At 42.9% G+C, this 22,470-nt stretch overlaps 1 protein-coding gene across 4 annotated transcripts in view; it reads right to left on the reverse strand.

The window, feature by feature from the left end:
• The window catches only part of prkdc (protein kinase, DNA-activated, catalytic subunit), a 277,499-nt gene that overhangs the window by 243,347 nt on the left and 11,682 nt on the right, over window positions 1-22,470 (reverse strand). For all 4 annotated transcript variants that reach the window (XM_038809307.1, XM_038809305.1, XM_038809306.1 and 1 more), the window contains exons 4-13: window positions 19,680-19,754; window positions 17,476-17,575; window positions 13,332-13,444; window positions 12,818-12,917; window positions 12,667-12,722; window positions 11,963-11,993; window positions 11,352-11,509; window positions 9,646-9,792; window positions 4,017-4,181; window positions 3,161-3,329 (exon numbers count right to left, since the gene is read on the reverse strand). In XM_038809307.1, coding sequence (XP_038665235.1) covers window positions 3,161-3,329; window positions 4,017-4,181; window positions 9,646-9,792; window positions 11,352-11,509; window positions 11,963-11,993; window positions 12,667-12,722; window positions 12,818-12,917; window positions 13,332-13,444; window positions 17,476-17,575; window positions 19,680-19,754 — 1,114 coding nt within the window. The remainder of the gene's footprint in view (window positions 1-3,160; window positions 3,330-4,016; window positions 4,182-9,645; window positions 9,793-11,351; window positions 11,510-11,962; window positions 11,994-12,666; window positions 12,723-12,817; window positions 12,918-13,331; window positions 13,445-17,475; window positions 17,576-19,679; window positions 19,755-22,470) is intronic.

Here is a 22,470-nt window from a genome sequence, read left to right on the forward strand (position 1 = left end):
CGCCGATCGAGTTGGAGGAGCTGGTCAGAGGGATTGGCCACATGCAGTCGGGGAAGGCACCGGGACCAGATGGGTTCCCGGTTGAATTTTATAAGAAGTACGAGGACCTGTTGGGCCCACTGTTGGTTCGGACCTTTAACGAGGCATGGGAGGGGGGTGTTTTGCCCCCGACGATGTCAGGAGCGCAGATTTCCCTGATCCTGAAGCGTGATAAGGACCCCTTGCAGTGTGGATCATACAGGCCAATTTCACTGCTGTATGTGGACGCCAAGTTGCTGGCGAAGATCTTGGCCACTAGAATAGAAGGCTGTGTGCCGGGGGTGATACATGAAGATCAGACGGGTTTTGTGAAGGGGAGGCAGCTGAACACTAACGTGCGAAGGCTGCTAAATGTGATAATGATGCAGGCGGCAGAAGGAGAGGCGGAGATTGTGGTGGCATTGGATGCGGAGAAGGCCTTTGATAGGGTTGAGTGGGGGTACTTGTGGGAGGTGTTGGAGAGGTTCGGGTTTGGGGTGGGGTTTATTAAATGGGTGAGGTTGCTGTACGAGGCCCCGATGGCGAGTGTAGCGACAGATGGGAGGAGGTCCGAGTACTTCAGACTCCACCGTGGGACGAGGCAGGAGTGCCCCCTGTCCCCCTTGCTTTTTGCGTTGGCAATTGAGCCTCTAGCCATGGCTCTCAGGGAGTCGGGGATGTGGAGGGGTCTGGTGCGGGGTGGGGAGGAGCACCGAGTGTCACTTTATCCAGATGACTTGTTGCTGTATGTAGCAGACCCGGTGGGGATAATACCGGAGGTGATGGAGATTCTTGCTGAGTTTGGGAGTTTCTCGGGCTATAAATTGAACCTGGGCAAGTGTGAGCTGTTTGTTGTACACCCGGGAGATCAGGAGGAGGGGATTGGTAGGCTCCCGCTAAAGAGGGCAGTGAGGAGTTTTAGGTACCTGGGGGTTCAGGTGGCTAGGAGTTGGGGGACTCTGCACAAGCTTAATTTTACTAGGCTGGTAGAGCAGATGGAGGAGGAGTTAAAAGGTGGGACATGCTGCCGTTGTCGTTGGCAGGTAGAGTACAGTCCGTTAAAATGACAGTGCTCCCGAGGTTTCTGTTTTTGTTTCAGTGCCTCCCCATTTTCATTCCGAGGGCCTTTTTTAGGAGGGTGAACAGCAGCATTCTGGGATTTGTTTGGGCACACGGGACTCCGAGGGTAAGGAGGGTCTTTTTGGAGCGGGGCAGGGATAGAGGGGGGCTGGCGCTGCCCAACCTCTCTGGGTACTATTGGGCGGCTAACGTCTCGATGGTACGTAAGTGGGTAATGGATGGGGAGGGGGCAGCATGGAAACGGATGGAGAGGGCGTCCTGTGGAGGCACGAGCCTGAAGGCACTGGTAACGGCGCCGTTGCCGCTCCCTCCAACGAGGTACACTACGAGCCCAGTGGTGGCGGCTACCCTCAAAATGTGGGGGCAGTGGAGACGACACAGTGGGGGAAGTGGGGGGCTCGGTGGAGGCCTCGCTGCGGGGGAACCACCGGTTTGTCCCAGGGAACATTGATGGCGGGTTCCTGGGGTGGCACAGGGCGGGCATTAGGAAGTTGAGAGACCTGTTCATTGACGGGAGGTTTGCGAGCCTGGGTGAACTGGAGGAGAAGTTTGAGCTCCCCCCGGGGAATATGTTCAGATACCTTCAGGTCAAGGCGTTTGCTAGGCGGCTGGTGGAGGGGTTCCCTTCGCTGCCCCCGCGGGTGGTAAGGGATAGGGTGCTTTCGGGGGTGTGGGTCGGGGATGGGAAGGTGTCTGACATCTACCAGGTGATGCAGGAGGTGGAGGAGGCGTCGGTAGAGGAGCTGACGGCTAAGTGGGAAGTGGAGCTGGGGGAGCAGATTGAGGAGGGGACATGGGCGGACGCCCTGGAGAGGTTGAACTCCTCCTCTTCATGTGCAAGGCTTAGCCTCATCCAGTTCAAGGTACTGCACAGGGCTCATATGTCCGGGACGAGGATGAGCAGGTTTTTTGGGGGTGAGGACAGGTGCATTAGGTGTTCGGGGAGCCCAGCGAACCATGCCCATATGTTTTGGGCATGTCCGGCACTGGGGGAATTCTGGCAGGGGGTGGCGAGGACGGTGTCGAGGGTGGTAGGGTCCAGGGTCAAGCCAGGCTGGGGACTCGCGATATTTGGGGTTGGGGTGGAGCCGGGAGTGCAGGAGGCGAAAGAGGCCGATGTTTTGGCCTTTGTGTCCCTAGTAGCCCGGCGGATGATCTTGCTGCTGTGGAAGTATGCGAGACCTCCGAGCGTGGAGACCTGGATCAATGACATGGCGGGATTCATTAAGCTGGAGAGGGTCAAATTCGCCCTGAGGGGGTCGGTACAAGGGTTCTTTAGGAGGTGGCAGCCTTTCCTCGACTTTCTGGCTCAACGATAAGGAACTAGGTCAGCAGCAGCAGCAACCTGCGGGGGGGAGGGGGGGAAAGGGAGGGGGGGTCTCAGGGGGGTATTGTTTAAGTTAATTTGCTTATTGTTAATTTATTTTGTTGTTTAATGGGTTTGGGGAGTGTGGGGGGGTTTGTTACATGCGTTGTTACGGGTGCCGGGGGGTGTTTATTATTGTTATTATTATTATTGTTCTGTTGATATATATTTTTCAAAAAATTCCAATAAAAATTATTTATTTTTTTAAAAAACTCTTCACTACTTGCAAAATGATTCCAACTGTTCTTACAAAGTCTGCAAAAAATAGATTACCTCAATGTTGTCATATAAAGCTGGCCTGAAGGGAACAATAATTCTCAAAAACACAAATTCCGCGGCATCTCGCTGAAAACTGCCCGTAATTTATGCTAGTTACATCATATAAAATGAAATTAATTCCATTGGAAATGGTTCAAAGTTTGTTGTTTTCTGTTGCATAAACAGATTTAGCATAACAAGGTGGATTCAGTAATACGGAACTACACATGCAGTTTGTTCAAATGAATGTGACTTTAATATTACCCAGTGTTAACAAATCTTGGGGAATACTTTTCTAGTGTAGCTATGGTTTCTTTTCAAGGTTAGAAGAATGACCACAAAACCCTGTAGTGCTCAAGTCTGCAATTCACCAATGCACAATGTGCACTGCTGATGGGGGTCTAACGATTTAATACATTTGTTTATTGTTGTACTCACCTACAGTGCTAATAAAGTTCCATAGAACAGGGCCCTTTCCTGCAAGAGCAATGAACAGTTTAACTATTGAATGGCAACAAACTGGCTGCATCCTCACACTGTACTGTGGGAAGCTGTCTATCTGAACCACTAGCAGACGTTCCAGCACAGAAGTGTAAACTCCAGGGATCTGAAAGAAAAATAAATCCAATGATGCAAATAAATTCTGAATATGCAAACTTTACAATAAATTATTCCTTCACAATATTCAAATTGTTGAAGAACAACATTTTCTTTTGTTCTGTCATTACCAAAAGATTAAATACAATGTAATTAGTATTAGTACAGTTTAAAAATCACTCCGCAAAGACTCTTGGATTTAAAGTACACATTGCCAATAAATTAGGCACTGTGATTAAAATATCAATTCTACCTTTGCTAGGAAGTGCACTGGTATTCATATTCTATTGCAGATTGTCAGTACATTTGGCTACACCTGCAATTCCCCATGAGGAAAGCAGCTTAAGATCTCAGCAATGCTGTCAGTAAATGAACTAAGTAGAAGTGGGATTCTGCAATCACAGCGGAGGTGAGAAAATCAAAGATTGGCTCACCTCCCAGTGACTGGATCCAGAATGGCATTGGAATTATTTATTTTTTTAAGATTAAGAAAAACAGTTACTCAAACTCACCAATGATTTCACGGCTTTGCAAACTTCGCCATTAAAATACAAATTTAAACGCAACCCATCGTTAAAATTGGAAAATGCAAATGAGGGTTGAACCAAGCATATTCTCAAAACACAGAACTCCCACATTTAAAAAAATGGACAAACACTGGTTGGTTATTACATTTTCCGAAGAAACTAACACTTACTTTGTCTATGTGGAAGATGACACTTGCAAGAGAGTCTAGGAAACTGGGAAGCTGATAAACATTGTCATCTTCTGTGTCTGCCTCAGTGAGATACATCTGTTTACAACGCTGAATCAGCTCCGTATACATAAAGTCAACATACTGAGAGTTCACAGCCTTACAGGGCTAAAATCATAGAATAGGAAAATAAAATTAAATAATTTAAGTCAGCATTGGGACTGTACTATTGTGAATTAAATGCAAAGAAACGTGAATGTACAAATCTTACGCTATTGTTTTTCAGCATTTTTGCTTAATTTATTATATAGGTTTACAGTACATGAAGAAACCACCAGTGCATCTGCTCTGTGCCACCTCTTTGCTCATGCAATCCAAAACTTATCCCACTCCCCCATGCTCTTCCTCTGCTTCAATTATTTAACTAATTTTTCCTTAATAAGTCACAAGGTGTGTTTGTCTCAATTGCTCCTTGTCAAACAACTTAGAGAGCCTTGTCTAAGCTACAATTAATAATAATCACTTATTGTCACAAGTAGGCTTCAATGAAGTTACTGTGAAAAGCCCCCATTCGCCACATTCCGGCGCTGTTCGGGCAGGCCGATATGGGAATTGAACCCGTGCTGATCTTGTTCTGCATTACAAGCCAGCTGTTTAGCCTACGGTGTTAATCCAGCAAGCTCAGAGTACCATGAACAGTTGTCTGAATATTATAGGAAGCACAAAAAAGCTACAGAAGGAGCAAAACATGATTAGGTTGAATAATACCGAAAGTGAAAGATACCTACCAGGAAAGATTGAATAGACTGGGTCTTTTTTCTGTAGAAGAGACTGATGGTGACCCGACAGAGGTCACAGTCAGAAACTTTAAAAGGGTGTTTTCATTTGCAGGTGAGACCAGAATGAGGGGCTATAAATATAAGATAATCACAAATAGGAGAAACTTTTGTTCTCCAGAGAGTGGTTAGAATGTGGGACTTGCTAGCATAAGAGGTGACTAGCATTGATGCATTTAAGAGCAAGCTAGATAAACACAAGGAGCAAAATGAGCAGAGGGCCATAAGATGGGGTTACAAAGGAGGATGGGAGAGGCTCATGTGCAAGATAACTACCACCATAGAGTAGGCGGGCCACATGGCCCATCTCTAAACTGTAGTTATGTTAAACTATGTTAATCCTCCACAGACATTTCTTCTAACCTTCCATTAAAACTTAGTGCCACCCTTGTCAAGGGCACTCCAATCAATTATCACTACTTATCAGTGGTTAGCATAGCTGCCTACGGCACTGAGGGCCTGGGTTCGATCCCGGTGTCAGGTCACTGTCTGTGTGGAGTTTGCACATTCTCCCCGTTTCTGTGTGGGCTTCACCCCCACAACCCAAAGATGTGCAGGTTAGGTGGACTGGCCACGCTAAATTGCCCCTGAATTGGAAACAAATTATAGGAAATTCTAAAAAAAAAAATTTTAATTATCACCATTTACCTTGCTAAAACCTTTCACAATTCTAAATGTTTTCTTCATGTTCTCTGCTTTGGTAGGAATTGCCCCAGTATCTCAAGTCTCTCTTCAGAACTAGTTTTGCAAGCCTGTTGTGATCCTGGTGCTATGCTATGTGCTTTCTAAGGTTTTAATCTTCTTCCTATAATGGAGTGTTTTATTAATGGCTTAACCTATGTTTTCTACAAATTTATCAGCACATCTTAACACTTATACTCTATCCCTGCATTTATAAAACCCAAAATGCTCTTGGCCTTTTTAATGGACTAGTCCACCTGCACTCTCACACTTTCAGCTACGTGCAGACTTGAACTCCCAGGTTTCTGCTTACCCATACCCTCAAGCGCTGTTAGTTGACGTGAAGAGAGGTAAATATATGACTGGGTGCTGTTCAGATTCCTTGGGCATTGGGAGCTGTTCAGGGGTAGAAGTTGTCTGGCCAAGAAAGATGGGCCTTACCTGATTAATTTGTAATGTGGGAATGGGAAAGAAAGTGTGGAAGGCTTTGTAAACAAAGGAAATTGCTAGAAAGCAGCTGTTGAAAGAATACCAAGAGGACAAGGAGTATAGGAAAGAATAAAGAGAAACCATGAAAGCAAAAAAAACAGATCAGGAGGAGAATTCAAAGAATAAAATTGCCAAAAGACAGAGGCCAATTTGAGATTTGTACAAAAATATCCTGGCTAAGAGATATTTCTCGATGAAGTGGAAAGTTGCAAACAGTGATTTTCTTCAGCAATCTATGTTGGGACCAGTAATCATCTCTAAAATTATCTGAACTCTTGCGTTTACAGACAACAGGGAGAGATTGGCTAATTAGGAAGAGGATGGTAACAACTAAGGGATATAGACAGCAAGGTACATTGGACAGATAGATATTGAATGAAATTTAATGCAATTATATTAGAATTAGAACACTACAGTACAGAACAGGCCCTTCGGCCCTCGATGTTGTGCCGAGCAATGATCACCCTACTCAAGCCCACGTATACCTATCCCAGTAACCCCCATTAACCTTACTTTTTAGGGCACTACGGGCAATTTAGCCTGGCCAATCCACCTAACCCGCACATCTTTGGACTGTGGGAGGAAACCGGAGCACCCGGAGGAAACCCACGCACACATGGGGAGGATGTGCAGACTCCGCACAGACAGTGACCCAGCCGGGAATCGAACCTGGGACCCTGGAGCTGTGAAGCATTTATGCTAACCACCATGCTACCGTGCTGCCCAAAATAAATTTAGAGCAGCCAATTATTTTTCTTTTCCAATTAAGGGGTTATTTAATGTGGCCTATCCACATTAAATAACATCTTTTGTGTTGGGGGGGGAGGTGAAACCCACACAGACATGGGCAGAATGTGCAAACTCCACACAGACAATGACCCAGGGCCGGGATTCGAACCCGGGTCCTCAGCACCGCAGTCCCAGTACTAACCACTGCGCCACATGCCACCCTTAAATATGATGTGATTTAATAGCATTTATTTAAAAGAGCTACTCAATGAACCCTACTCTCCTGCTCTTTTCAGTCCTGCAATTTTTTCTATTTAAAGTATTTATCCAATTTCCCTTTGAAAGTAACTGCTGAATCTGCTTTCACCACTCGGGCCACGCACTCCAGATCAGAAAACACAGCATAAGAAAAAAATTCTAATCATCCCCCTGTTTTTCTTGCCATGTATTTATGTACATAAATCAATGGTTTCCATTTAACTGGTTTCCTTAGGCAGCACCTTCCAAAGCCACAACACACTACTATCTAGAAGAACAAGGGGCAGCAGTTATATAGGATGACTACCACCTGGAAATTTCCCACCAAATCACACACATTCCTGACTTGGAAATATATTGCTGTTCCTTTACGGTCACGGTATCAAAATCCTGGAACTCCCTCCCCAACAGCACTGTGGGTGTACCTACAATGCATGGATTGCAATAGTTCAAGAAGACAGCTCACCACCACCTTCTCAAGGGCAATTAGGAACGGGCAATAAAAGCTGGCCTAGCCAGTGATACCCCCATCGTTTGAGTGAATAAAAACAAATTGATGTTCAAATGTCAGCACATAGCAATTTTTATACTGTTTCCAAAGAACTTTTTGTGGAGAAGAATGCAAAGGGAAGGAGTTATTGGTACATTTTAGAAAGAAGAAAAGGAGAATGTATAAACAATAAATGGCAATAATAATAGGTAGAAGGATTACAACACCAGAAAGAATGTTCAACAGTGGAGAACAAATTGATAAACTGACTTAAAAAGCTTAAGGCAGCTCAAGTTTAATAAACAAGAGCAGATATCACTAAAGCAGAATTAATGGTGAATCATTGATTAGGCTGTAATCAGAATACAGTGTTTAGTTTTGGACTTTAGGGAGAACATCAAGACCAGAGAAGTTGCTTTGGGTTACCTCGGACTTGGGTAACTATCTGATGTGAAGTTTGCACTCTCTCCCTGTGCCTGTATGGGTTTCATCCGGGTGCTCAAGTTTCCTCCAACAGTCCAAAGATGTGCAAGTTAGGTGGGGGGTTACGGGGATAGGGCGGGGGAGTGGGCCGAGTGGAAGTGCTCTTTCAGAGGGTCAGTGCAGACTTGATGGGCCAAATGGATCCATCTGCATTGTAGTGATTCTATGGTACTTAAGAAATTGGCTCAGATGATGCCAGGGATGAGGAAAAACCATCAGAAGTTACATTAGAAAATACAAAATTGAAAGGATACCTCAAAGAGGTATTCACATTAAAGGAGCTTCAATAAGGTAAATAAGAAACCTTGGATGTGGAAAAAAATGAAATGAAAATCGCTTATTGTCACGAGTAGGCTTCAATGAAGTTACTGTGAAAAGCCCCTAGTCACCACATTCCGGCGCCTGTTCGGAGAAGCTGGTATGAGAATTGAACCGTGCTGCTGGCCTGCCCTTGGTCTGCTTTAAAAGCTAGCAATTTAGCCCTGTGCTAAACCAGCCTCTGTTTACTTGCATTATAACCTACATATTGCAATTATTTTCTTCTATAAGTCAGTACTGAGAATTCAATAACAGCTCATATTTATATAAGCTCCTTTAACGTAATAAAACATGCCACAGAAGCAGGTGAACAACTATATAATTGCAACAAAAAAACAGGTGAAATGAATCACAATATGGAGCTAATTATCTTTCAATTCTGAACGGCCTGGGATGAAACTGCAGCTTTCATTAATTTTTGCAAAATAATTACTTATGAATAAAAACAGATGTTTGAGATACAAGAACGTAAATTAGCAATGGTATGATTGCTTTTCTTATTTTATTAGTATTAACACAATTTCATAATTGATTTCTACCTACAAAAGAGAAAGGGAACTTCCTGTAAGTTGACACAATATACTGCTGGGGCTCTTAATGAATATATTTTTGTTTTTTTGTACAATTTTCTTTCAAGTTTGATACGATTGGGGCAGTGAAAAGTTACAATTTCTTTACACACTTGTTTTTGTAAGAAACCATGAAACTCGAAGGAGAATTAAAAAAATAAAACACAGAAGCCAACTTGAGATTTGTACAAAGAATCCTGCAAAAGATTAAATCCTGGCTAATTGTAGGTAGGTGTTTGGCATTGAATGGGAAATAACCTGTGTGTCTATAAATGGACAAACTATGGCTTTTACATTAGATGGTACTTGCTTGTAATCTGCAACTGTGCAAATAAATGTGTGTAAAGATCGGCTTCAGTTATATCCTTCAGCAAATGTTTTACTGGAACAAGCACCCTCCATGTACACTAAACAAGGAATGAGGTATTTTATCTTCCCCAATAGTGTCTCAATCCAAGTAAATTACAATCAAACACTCCTTTGGCACCTAACACTGCAGTTTACCGCAAGAACATATTATTTCTGGAGTCATAATATACCACCTGCACTGCTGTTGTCCAATTAATTTCCAGTCCAATTAATTCAATTATTAGAGAAGTGGCTTTCCTTCCATCACAACTCACTAATCACAAATGGCATCCAGTGTACTATGCATTTTTTTTGTATTAATTATAAAATGTGATAATGTTTATGCAAACACTTCTCTCGCTTTTATACTTTGTCATATTATACATATAAAGTAATAGCTTATATAACAAGTTTAAAAAAGAGGAACATACAGCTGCAAAAAGTCCATATCCTCGTATGGCTATGGAAAGCTCTTTAGTGCTGGACTCCATTGTTCGGATTATGTCGTAAAACTGTTGCATGAAGTACTGCAATTTATCTTTGTGTAGATGAGCATTTTCTGCCACCTGTAATGCAATCTGTACATGGCAAAGATAAAAAGAGCTCGGGTTAACAGTTTGAGTACTCTGCTGAGTCGCTTTCACAACGTTGTATGACGTTGTAGATCTTTGACAAGACTACTAATGGTCAAAATGTCCCACTTGCACTTCTGCAAAATTGGATTTGGAATTAATTTGAAAATACTCAGGAAGCAAATAATTTGTTTTAACCGACTCCAAAGGAAAATAAAATCAGGCAGTGTATATAATGAGCAGTTGATCCCAATATCACCCATTATACGGCTAAGCAAAATGTGGAAGTTCTACCTATTACCTGAAGATGGGACAAAATCGCACAGACTTGGAACACTATCTGGCACTGAATTAATAATTTTTTTTTCCAAATAAACTTTTGAAATCATTATCACAGTAACCAAAATGGTGCACCGTATCAAGAAATTCAAAAGTATCAGAATTAACCAAGGAAAAGGTTAACACAAAAATGGAAGACTAATCTATTGCAAATTAATTTCAATGTAGAGATGTGAGGTGGTATATTTTGGTAGATAAGAATAAGGAAGACCTATACTTCTTGGAAAAGTAGTGTGTAAATGGAGCAGAGGAATCTGGAAGTACAGATACACAAATCACTAAAAATAACAATGCAAGTTAATAAGGCCTTAAAAAAACAATAAGGTGCATTCTAGGATAAAATTGAAAACAAGCTGAGAATGCAATTGGACTACTGTAAACAAGAATTTCTCCTATATTAGAAAAATTAGTTAGGCACACTGGAGAAGATGTAAAAAATATTTAGTAGAATGGTTCTAGAACAATGAAATCATATCAAACAGGAAAGACTGGACAGGTTGAGGCTCTTTCCTCCAGGAAAGAGAAGGCTGAGGAGTAGCCAGATAAAGTTCTTTAAGGTTATGAAAGGATTTGATACGGTAGAGTGTAGAGAAGGACTCACTCCCCCACCATCAAATGGGAGATTAGATACGAGTACATGGGGATAAATAGACAGGTGTGTTAATGCAGCTTTTGAAGAGGAGCTGGGAGGGGTTGCAGAGATTCAAGTAGAGCATAATACCAGCATAAACTAGCTGGGTAGAATGACCTGTTCTTGCTGTACAATTTCCACTATGCAATGACTGGAAAGGAAACACTAAATCATATTTTTGGTTCTGTTAAAATGAAACAATGCTTCTTCAATTCTTGCAACTTGTAACAACAAATTTTCTGAAGAAACCGAGATGCGTGGCCCGCTGAGGAGTACGCTGGTATCACTACAGTTTCTGGAAAGAGGAGGCTAGATTAAAAAATGTTTTATCCCAGCCCCGGGTCACGGTCTGTGTGTAGTTTGCACATTCTCCCCATGTCGGCGTGTGTCTCACCTCACAAACCCAAAAATGTGCAGGATAGGTAGATTGGCCACCCTAAATTGTCCCTTAATTGGAAAGAGAGAGAAAAGGGTACTCTAAACATTTTTTTAAATTAAAAAGTTAAATATCTTTTTAAAAATATTTTTATTCACTTATGACAAATCTTCAAACGCTCCATTAGAATACTGTAGTAATTCAATGAGAATTAATTACCTCTTTAAGGAAACTTTCAAGAGCAGCGTAGCCACCTTTTTTCATTTCAGCATTTGAGTGGCCACACCATTTCGACATCATTTCAAACAGCGTTTGGTAGCTGTCCATGAGGCAGGTGCTGAACTGACTTGCATGCAACGTGAACAAGCGTAACCCAGCTTTAAAAAAACAGGAAGTTGAACTATTGAGCATCCATCAGGGATTTTGTTAGGTTATCTCTTCATAGTCAGTTACAACTGTAGCTTAATCTATAAATTTATAAGCACATCTCAGAACAGCCAGGTTGAACAGAAATAAACCAATGGTTAGATGGAAAAATATACCCAGTGATGTAGTATGGAACCACATAGGCCATGAAGATGCCAGATTCAATCCCTGGAAGGCGCTAAGTGCGTAAATAGGTTGGTAATTGGGAGGTTGCAATTAGCCTAATATAATGTGCCAACAAATAATTAACGTTTTCCACTCCTGATCACTATCATGTGATTCCACATGCACAAATACCCAATGAGGACAGGATCAGCTTAACTCTGCAATCAAAACAGCTTGAATTTCAAATAGTCATTATATCAATTTGGAAAGGTGATGAAAATTAATCAAAAATATCTTACCCAACGGTACCGCATATCTCTTTATGTCAACCTGTCAAAAGAAACACTATGTGTTAGCAAAAATCTTCAAACTCACTGACCCATCTTACCAACATTTTCAATAGTCACTCTTGGCAGCGGGCGAGCGAAGGGGTCGTCCAGCCCAACTGTCTGCCCCTCGTCCGCGGCCTAGTTCGCGGCCGGCTGTCCCTGGAGAGGGAGCATGCGGTGTCCACGGGCACACTGGAAGATTTCCGTGCTCGGTGGGTGCCGCAGGGGTTGGATTGCTTTATCGACCCCGATTTTCACACTCTAATTTGACAGGTTTTAGATAAGTTTCTGTTCCCTTTCTTGTTTCTTTTGGGTGGTGCTCCACTCGTTGTTTTAGGAGCATCCCTTCTTTTGTTTTATCCATCATTTACCTTATGTTCTTTGGCTTAGTTCTTTTCACACCCAGCATCATGCTAAGGCAGATGCTGGCTTAATCCTGCGCATGAACATAAATGTGCAGGTCTCAAAACTCACAAAATAATTTTTTAAAAACGAACATCAACATCAGACATAAACTAAAGTAGTGAAGCCCCAAAACAGCTTCAATAGTCACTCTGCGGGCCACGTAGAGGGGCTTCTCTGGCCAGTGAGGTGGACAAGCCTTCTTTAATTCATTATTCCGGCCAGTTAGCAGCCAATTTACTATGCACAACATCCAGCACTGTAGGACTAACCTGCAAATTTATGGCTTTCATTGCATAGTCAAAAATCTCCTTTGACGTCTTTGGATCTAAAAGGTACATTTGCAAAAGGTTACTTTTGTTTCCACATTGCTGGAGTATATTAAGAACTTATATCTCAAGGCAATTCAAACGAGGAGCTCACCTTCCTCTACAGATTTAGTGAAGTTTACCATAAGTGCTATTAATCCTCTAAGGCATCCCGATACCACCAGAAGTTTGGGCTCTCTTGTTGCAGAGGTCATCTGAGGGATTAGAAATGGTAAACACGTTGTTAAAGAAAGGTTTAACAATTTTACAAATAAAAAGGAAACCAAGAGCATCTTCCCCATTGAACTACTGTTTTAAAACAGTTGTTCACCAGAATACAACCAGAATATTTTCCACCCCAGCAGCAGATTGACCGAACCACATATCACTCCTGTCCTTACAAACCATGCATTCTCCAAATTACTTTAGGCAAAACTTTGGGCAATTGGCAAACTTTGAAAAGAGCAAGACTCAAAAAATGATTTTCCATAAGATAAAATAAACAAGAAAAAGCCAATGACAGAGTGCAGAAAATGTATTAACATCTGTTAGAATGACTTAAAGGTTTAAAAAAAAGCAAGCAATGGTTGAAAATAAAGTCTTGCACAAAAAATGGATTTCAAACTCACCTGCGTTTTCAACTCACTTAAGTAAGCACGAAAAAGCTTTTCTGAATTATCAAGCATTTCAGTAGGCTGCACTTCTGCTAGAACACCCAATAGCTCATATACCTTCTCCAACACTATGAAGACAAGTCATTTAAAATAAATATTAATACAATAATCTATAATTTACACAAATAATATGATTGTTAGGCATGTTTAACAGTACTAAACAGATGGGTTCCGGGTTAAGTAAACAGATAAACCAATAAATACTGGAGACCAAAGACTGCTATTCCATCAACACTTGCTCATTGTGAGTGATGTTTTAGTACTGGGAATGGAATACTTTCCAATGGCCATTGTGTTATTCAAATAATTGCTTGGTAATACAAAACCTGAGTATTGGTGAAAAAAAGGAAATATGTCAAAGTTTTTGTCTTACACTCATCAGGATGCTATGCAAGAATACCAACATAAGGGGAAAACAACAATTCACACTGCATAAGAGAATGCAATTGGTTGGCAAATGGACTCTGATTGGCAAAGGCATTGCTATGGAGAATACACTAGCTGATGGTGACCGACAGTTAACCGCCAATATTGTTTGAAATTTAAACCGCAGCTTGACCCTGTTTGGTCAAGGCATTGCCCGAGGAAATGAATCAGTGAATGGCTGTCACTTACTTGGTTTAGCGAAAACAGGTGCTATATGTGTTCTTTCTATATGCATAGAACAGGGCCCTGTGTGTAAATACATTGCTTCCAGCACATAAAAATGTGCCAACTGCAACCCCAACTGACAATCGTAACAATGTGGCTGGTGAAAAGCTTTGCTGTGTCCCCCTCAGAGTAATACTGCCGGTTCAGGCAGCAATAAACATTCCTAAATCAATTATGGCACTGATGAATTATAACATGGACTGTATTATCCTATATATCCTATGTATATATTTAAATCTGTCTGTGTCCCTCCACCTTCCTCTACTCCCGTAAAGTGGAGATGCCGGCGTTGGACTGGGGTGAGCACAGTAAGAAGTCTTACAACACCAGGTTAAAGTCCAACAGGTTTGTTTCAAACACGAGCTTTCGGAGCACTGCTCCTTCCTCAGGTGAATGGAGTCGTATGTTCCAGAAACATTTATATAGACAAAGTCAGAGATGCCAGACAATGCTTGGAATGCGAGCATTTGCGGGTAATCAAATCATTACAGATCCAGAGATAGGGGTAACCCCAGGTTAAAGAGGTGTGAATTGTCTCAAGCCAGGACAGTTGGTCGGATTTTGCAAGTCCAGGCCAGACGGTGGGGGTGAATGTAATGCGACATGAATCCAAGATCCCGGTTGAGGCCGCACTCATGCGTACGGAACTTAGCTATATGTTTTTGCTCGGCAATTCTGTGTTGTCGTGTGTCCTGAAGACCGCCTTGGAGAATGCTTACCCGGAGATCAGAGTCTGAATGCCCTTGACGGCTGAAGTGTTCCCCGACTGGAAGGGAACATTCCTGCCTGGTGATTGTCGCGCGATGTCCGTTCATTCGTTGTCGCAGTATCTGCATGGTCTCGCCAATGTACCACGCTTCGGGAAATCCTTTCCTGCAGCGTATGAGGTAGACTACATTGGTCGAGTCGCAGGAGTATGTGCCGCGTGCCTGGTGGGTGGTGTTTCCACGTGTAATGGTGGTATCCATGTCGATGATCTGGCATGTCTTGCAGAGATTGCCCTGGCAGGGTTGTGGGGTGTCGTGGTCGCTGTTCTGAAGGCTGGGTAATTTGCTGCAAACAATGGTTTGTTTGAGGTTGCGCGGTTGTTTGAAGGAAAGTAGTGGGGGTGTGGGGATGACCTTGGCAAGATGTTCATCTTCATTGATGATGTGTTGAAGGCTGTGAGGAGGATGTCGTAGTTTCTCCGCCCCAGGAAAGTACTGGACAACAATGGATACTCTGTCAGTTGTGTCCCGTGTTTGTCTTCTGAGGAGGTCGGTGCGGTTTTCTGCTGTGGCACGTTGGAACTGTCGATCGATGAGTCGAGCGCCATATCCCGTTCGTACGAGGGCATCTTTCAGCATCCGTCGGTGTCTGTTACGATGTCTCGGCACTCTACACCAGCATCCCCCATGACGACGGTATTGCTGCAACAGCCTCAATCCTCAACACCGACAACTGCCAATCTATAGACGCAATTACGCTCCTCCTCATCTGAGCAGATCCTGTGTATACGGAGGGCTTGTCCATAGGGGATGGCTTCTTTAATGTGTTTCGGGTGAAAGCTGGAGGAGTGGAGCATCGTGAGGTTATCTGTGGGCTTGCGGTAAAGCGAAGTGCTGAGGTGACCGTCCTTGATGGAGATGAGTGTGTCCAAGAATGCAACTGAATTTGGAGAATAGTCCATGGTGAGTCTGATGGTGGGATGGAACATATTGATCTCATCGTGTAGTTGTTTCAGTGATTTTTCACTGTGGATCCAAAGGAAAAAAATGTCATCGATGTATCTGGTGTATAATGTTGGTTGAAGGTCCTGTGTGGTGAGGAAGTCTTGTTCAAACTTGTGCATGAAGATGTTGGCATATTGAGGTGCGAATTTGGTCCCCATGGATGTTCCGCGCGTCTGGATGAAGAATTTGTTGTCGAAGGTGAAGACGTTGTGATCTAGAATGAAGCGGATGAGTTGCAGAATTGCGTCTGGAGATTGGCAGTTGTCGGTGTTGAGGACTGAGGCTGTTGCAGCAATGCTGTTGTCATGGGGGATGCTGGTGTAGAGTGCCGAGACATCGTAACAGACACCTACAGATGCTGAAAGATGCCCTCGTACGAACGGGATATGGCGCTCGAATCATCGATCGACAGTTCTAACGCGCCACAGCAGAAAACTGCACCGACCTCCTCAGAAGACAAACACGGGACACAACTGACAGAGTACCCTTCGTCGTCCAGTACTTTCCTGGGGCGGAGAAACTACGACATCTTCTTCGCAGCCTTCAACACATCATCAATGAAGATGAACATATTGCCAAGGTCATCCCCACACCCCCACTACTTGCCTTCAAACAACCACGCAACCTCAAACAAACCATTGTTTGCAGCAAATTACCCAGCCTTCAGAACAGCGACCACGACACCACACAACCCTGCCAGGGCACTCTCTGCAAGACATGCCAGATTATCGACATGGATACCACCATTACACGTGGAAACACCACCCACCAGGTACGCGGCACATACTCCTGCGACCCGACCAATGTACTCTACCTCATACGCTGCAGGAAAGGATGTCCTGAAGCATGGTACATTGGCGAGACCATGCAGATACTGCGACAACGAATGAACGGGCATCGTGCGACAATCACCAGGCAGGAATGTTCCCTTCCAGTCAGGGAACATTTCAGCAGTCAAGGGCATTCAGCCTCTGATCTCCGGATAAGCGTTCTCCAAGGCGGTCTTCAGGACACGCGACAACACAGAATTGCCAAGCAAAAACATATAGCTAAGTTCCGCACGCATGAGTGCAGCCTCAACCGGGCTCTTGGATTCATGTCGCATTACATTCACCCCCCACCATCTGGCCTGGACTTGCAAAATCCTACCAACTGTCCTGGTTTGAGACAATTTACACCTCTTTAACCTGGGGTTACCCCTATCTCTGGATCTGTAATGATATGATTACCCGCAAATGCTCGCATTCCAAGCATTGTCTGGCATCTCTGACTTTGTCTATATAAATGTTTCTGGAACATACCTCTCCATTCACCTGAGGAAGGAGCAGTGCTCTGAAAGCTCGTGTTTGAAACAAACCTGTTGGACTTTAACCTGGTTCTTACTGTACTCCCGTAAATGAATTGTCACCACTATCCATAATTTTAAATGCCAGTAACACGGCATATCAGAGACATTTGAGATGATTTCTATTGTTTAATGGCAGTAGTGCAGGAAGCAGACACTAAATTTTCAAACTACAGGAGATAAGCTAAAACTTGCACATTTTGTTTATTTTCTCCATTGATCGATTTTCCTAAAATATAATGGAGATAGCCACTGGCAGGTTTTTTTTACATCTGCAGATGCTTAAGATTCTGTTCACACGGATATACAGTCAGAAAAAAACACTGCAAATTAGAAATATGTTGCCGTTTGTGCTTCTCAGGGAAAATGTTTTAACAGAAATTAAACCCACCTGTGTCTGGAAGTTTGCTCTTCTGTGCCAATTCTCCATAGAATTTGTTGAATATTTCCCCAATTTTAAAGTCCTGGAGACTGATTTTACAGTGCAACAACTGAAATTTCATCATAATATTATTTAACCTTTTTCTTAATAAATAAAAACAAATTACACTACTTCTTACATATAATTGCTGCATTTATATTTCAGTTAGTTTAGGTATTATAAAACTGGCATAAATAACAAGACTCCAACCCATCACATTAATTACATAGCATAATCAGTTCTTTGCACTGGAGTGGAGTGCCAAATTTTACAGCCAAAACACAGCACGAATAGGATAGTTTCCACCTAATATTAAGTGACAATTAGACACTAAATGTCCGTCACCACATTATCTACAGGTGTACGTAAATACTTGAGCATTTTAAATGAATTTCCCCTATGATGTAGCCTGACATCACTTTCACTGCATTTTCAGATGGACTATTACAGACCATTCAACATTTTTAATATACAACAGGTAGATTTATCTATAACAAATGTGTCAAATATTATGCTTCCAAGTTTAAGATACTTTTCCCTTGCTATTTTTTCCTCCTCTTCCACTGTCCATTTTACGCATAAAATCTACATTAATAAAAAAATAACCTATCAGAACAAGTGTGTCCCTCCTTTCAGTTTTGTTCTCAAGGTGAGAAATATTAGTGCTGATGAACGGAACAAGTTTTAATTTCAGGTATCCAGTATTGGCACTAAAAATATTCCAAGCATAGTAAAAACAAATGCAGAGTAAAGCTCTCACTATTGAACTTAACTTATTGAACTTAACTTTCATCAGCTGCATAAACTATGATGAAATTAATGTGAAATCAATCTGTTTAAGTAATATTGTTTACGGGGTGAATATAAGATAAGAAACAGCAGGAAATCTCTATTTCTTTCTGCATACTACCATGGAAAATTTACTGCAACGAAAATCGGCAGACAAGGCCTTATCTTCATACTTTATCCTCTGGAAAATGCTTATTGTCCCGAGTAGGCTTCAAATGAAGTTACTGTGAAAAGCCCCCAGTCGGCACATTCCGGCGCCTGCTTGGGGAGGCTGGTACGGGAATTAAACCGTGCTGCTGGCCTGCCTTGGTCGGCTTTAAAAGCCAGCTATTTAGCCCTGTGCTAAACGAGTCCCTGGAGGGTGTTTCCAACACTGCAGCAGTCCTAGAATTCTGCATGGAATGAATATCAGTCTAAATGATACGCTCAAACATTCAATGCATAACCCACCTAAACCAAAATGGCACTAATACTTGAAAACAAATTCTTATCTTCATACCTAAATGAGATCATAATAGTGTTGCACTCAAAAGGGTTAACATTTATTCCTTAACTATAATGCATCCTTTCAGATATCTGCAGGTTAGGAACTTCTTGAGAAATGAGGTGCCATCATTTCCAATTCTGTCGCTCCCAGTGCTGCAGAATAAGCTTGGTTCTTTCCAGGGATGGAGGGTAGATGTGGGAAGTGCGCGGGGAGGTCAGAGAATTGTGCACATGTTTTGGGCGTGTCCAAGGTTGACGGTGTCTTGGAAGGGACTTTTGAACGTAATGTCAAAAGTTTTGGGGGCTAGAGGTAGCTCTGAGTCCAGAAGTGGCAATATTTGGAGTGTCGGAGAATCCGGAAGCACAGATAGGGAGAGAGGCCGACGTGTTGGTCTTTGCCTCCCTGATAGCCTGGAGACTGATTTTGCTGTGCTAGCAGGATTTGGAGCTGCCGAAGGCAGGGGTATGGGTGAACAAATTGGCAGAGTTCCTGCATTTGGAAATGATTAAGTTCACCATTCGAGGTTCGGAGGAGGGGTTCACCTTGAGGTGGAAGCTGTTCATTGACTTCTTTAAGGAGTATTGTGTTTTTTGTCTGGGGGGGGGGTTGAGGTGAAAAATAGGAAAGGGGGGGCGGGTGCCAGCGGGGCGAGTGGGGGTGTTAATTGCGGGGGGGGGGGGGGGGGGGGGGGGGGGGGGAAGGGGGGGGGGTGGGGGGTTGGTTTCCTGTTGCCCCGGTTGGCTTTTGTACTTCTTGGTTATGTACATATTGAAAATGTTTATCAAAAAATATATATAATCCACCCGTATTTAAAAACTATCCGTTAAAAAAACCTAAGATAATTAATTACCTGTGAAACACATCTAACAATGAATGGAATGAAAATAAAGACTCCTACCACAAGAAGAAGGTCTAAGGCAGCAGCCTTACACTTTGCAGCCCTTTCTTTGGTGTACACCACAAGACATATGTCCTAAGAAAATAAAGAAAGGCATTAAACATACAGCATTTTCTCTTTCACGCAATCATATCTTGTCATTATACACCAGTAAATTTATTCAATAATAGTGGCTCAAAACGTTGTTACATTTTTGCCTACAATCAAAAAATTTTGAAATTCTGTCTGACAGCCAATATTTATTCCCACATAAAAAATCCAATTACTGCAATTTGGGGCAGCAGGGTAGCATGGTGGTTAGCATAAATGCTTCACAGCTCCAGGGTCCCAGGTTCAATTCCCGGCTGGGTCACTGTCTGTGTGGAGTCTGCACGTCCTCCCCCTGTGTGCGTGGGTTTCCTCCGGGTGCTCCGGTTTCCTCCCACAGTCCAAAGATGTGCGGGTTAGGTGGATTGGCCATGCTAAATTGCCCGTAGTGTCCTAATAAAAGTAGGGTTAAGGGGGAGGTTGTTGGGTTACGGGTATAGGGTGGATACGTGGGTTTGAGTAGGGTGATCATGGCTCGGCACAACATTGAGGGCCGAAGGGCCTGTTCTGTGCTGTACTGTTCTATGTTCTATCTATGCTCTTTCCATCATCAACATTAAGGAGCCAATTACATTTTACCAAATAAATTTGACCTTAATATCATGCTTTATAAAATAGATAATAAAATCTAGAACAAACTACACTCCACATCACCCCCATCCTCACCTCCATCAAATAAAAAGGGTTCAAGAACTTCTTTGCCATCAAAAATAGAGACCATTTGCTCAGGTGTATAGTAAAGTTCATTAGAGAAGAGCCTCTGAAATCTGAGAACATAAATGGATGTCTCCCGTTTCCCCTCATACCCTTGCCCACTAAACCAAACTTACCCCACAATTCCCTCTACATTAGCTCTGAATCCCAGTTACTGTCTAGTTTCTCTCCCTGCTACCCAATCATCCAACTTCACCTCATTTGTAAGACCCACATCCTATCCCTTAATCACATTTCCAATAAACGACTCTCCACCCAACCTCCCTTCCTGAATCCCAAACTAGCTAATATTGTAAATGATCCCCTCTCCTTTCAATTAACTCAGCGATTGTTCTCCCCTTTTCAGAACCACTCGCATCCTTATTAAAAATAAGATACCCTCAACCGCTCTGTTAACTATTGGGCCGTCTCCAACCACCCTTTTTTTTCTCTCCACCTTTATCTCTAATGTCCGTCACCTCTGAAATCCATGCAATTTTCCAGAAATTCCATTGGAACCTCTTCAATCAGGTTGCTGTCCCTCCCACAACAGAACACAAACTACATTCTCCGTCACTGTGACCGTGGTGCATTATTCTACATTATCCTCTCTGCGGTCTTCGAGATTGTTGACCGCACCACACCTCCTCCAAAACCTTCTCTTTATTGTCCATTATAGTGTAACTGTCCTTGCAAGGTTCCATTTATAGATATCTGGTCAATCCAGAGCATCGCCGGAAATTGATTCTCTTCCTTTGCATCATTATCTCTGGGACCCCCCAAAATAATCTATCCTTGATTCCCTCCCATTTGCATGTTCCTCCTTGGTTATCGTTTGAAATGTGGGGTCAGCAGCCACATGTATGCCAATGGTAACCCGATTTACCTTTTCACAACCTCTCTCGATCCCGCTGTGATGTCAGAACGTTTGTCATCCAGTCTGGAATGAGTCCCAATTTACTCAGATTAATAATGGAAAGATTTGGTCACTGACGGAGATTGAACCAGATCACTGCAACTGAGGCCTTCTATTTGACCCTGAGCTGAGCTTCCAAGTTCATATCTACTCCATCAATATAGCCTGTTGTTTCCAACCCAGCCCATCTGCCACAGGAACCATTATCCATGATTTTGCCACCTTCAGAGGATAGCAAATGTTGTCCCCTTGTTCAAGAAGGGGAGTAGAGACAACCCTGGTAATTATAGACCTGTGAGCCTTACTTCGGTTGTGGGTAAAATGTTGGAAAAGGTTATAAGAGATAGGGTTTATAATCATCTTGAAAAGAACAAGTTGATTAGCGATACTCAACACGGTTTTGTGAAGGGTAGGTCATGTCTCACAAACCTTATTGAGTTTTTTGAGAAGGTGACCAAACAGGTGGATCAGGGTAAAGCTGTTGATGTGGTGTATATGGATTTCAGTAAGGCGTTTGATAAGGTTCCCCACGGTAGGCTATTGCAGAAAATAAGGAAGTATGGAATTGAAGGTGATTTAGCGGTTTGGATCAGTAATTGGCTAGCTGAAAGAAGACAGAGGGTGGTGGTTGATGGCAAATGTTCATCCTGGAGTTCAGTTACTAGTGGTGTACCGCAAGGATCTGTTTTGGGGCCACTGCTGTTTGTCATTTTTATAAATGACCTGGAAGAGGGTGTAGAAGGATGGGTTAGTAAATTTGCAGATGACACGAAGGTCGGTGGAGTTGTGGATAGTGCTGAAGGATGTTATAGGATACAGAGGGACATAGATAAGCTGCAGAGCTGGGCTGAGAGGTGGCAGATGGAGTTTAATGCGGAAAAGTGTGAGGTGGTTCACTTTGGAAGGAGTAACAGGAATGCAGAGTACTGGGCTAATGGCAAGATTCTTGGTAGTGTAGATGAACAGAGAGATCTCGGCATCCAGGTACATAAATCCTTGAAAGTTGCCACCCAGGTTAATAGGGCTGTTAAGAAGGCATATGGTGTGCTAGCCTTTATAAGCAGGGGGATTGAGTTTCGGAACCACAGGGTCATG

Source organism: Scyliorhinus canicula, chromosome 10, assembly GCF_902713615.1.
Source record: "Scyliorhinus canicula chromosome 10, sScyCan1.1, whole genome shotgun sequence".
In the NCBI taxonomy this organism is placed as follows: Eukaryota; Metazoa; Chordata; class Chondrichthyes; order Carcharhiniformes; family Scyliorhinidae; genus Scyliorhinus; species Scyliorhinus canicula.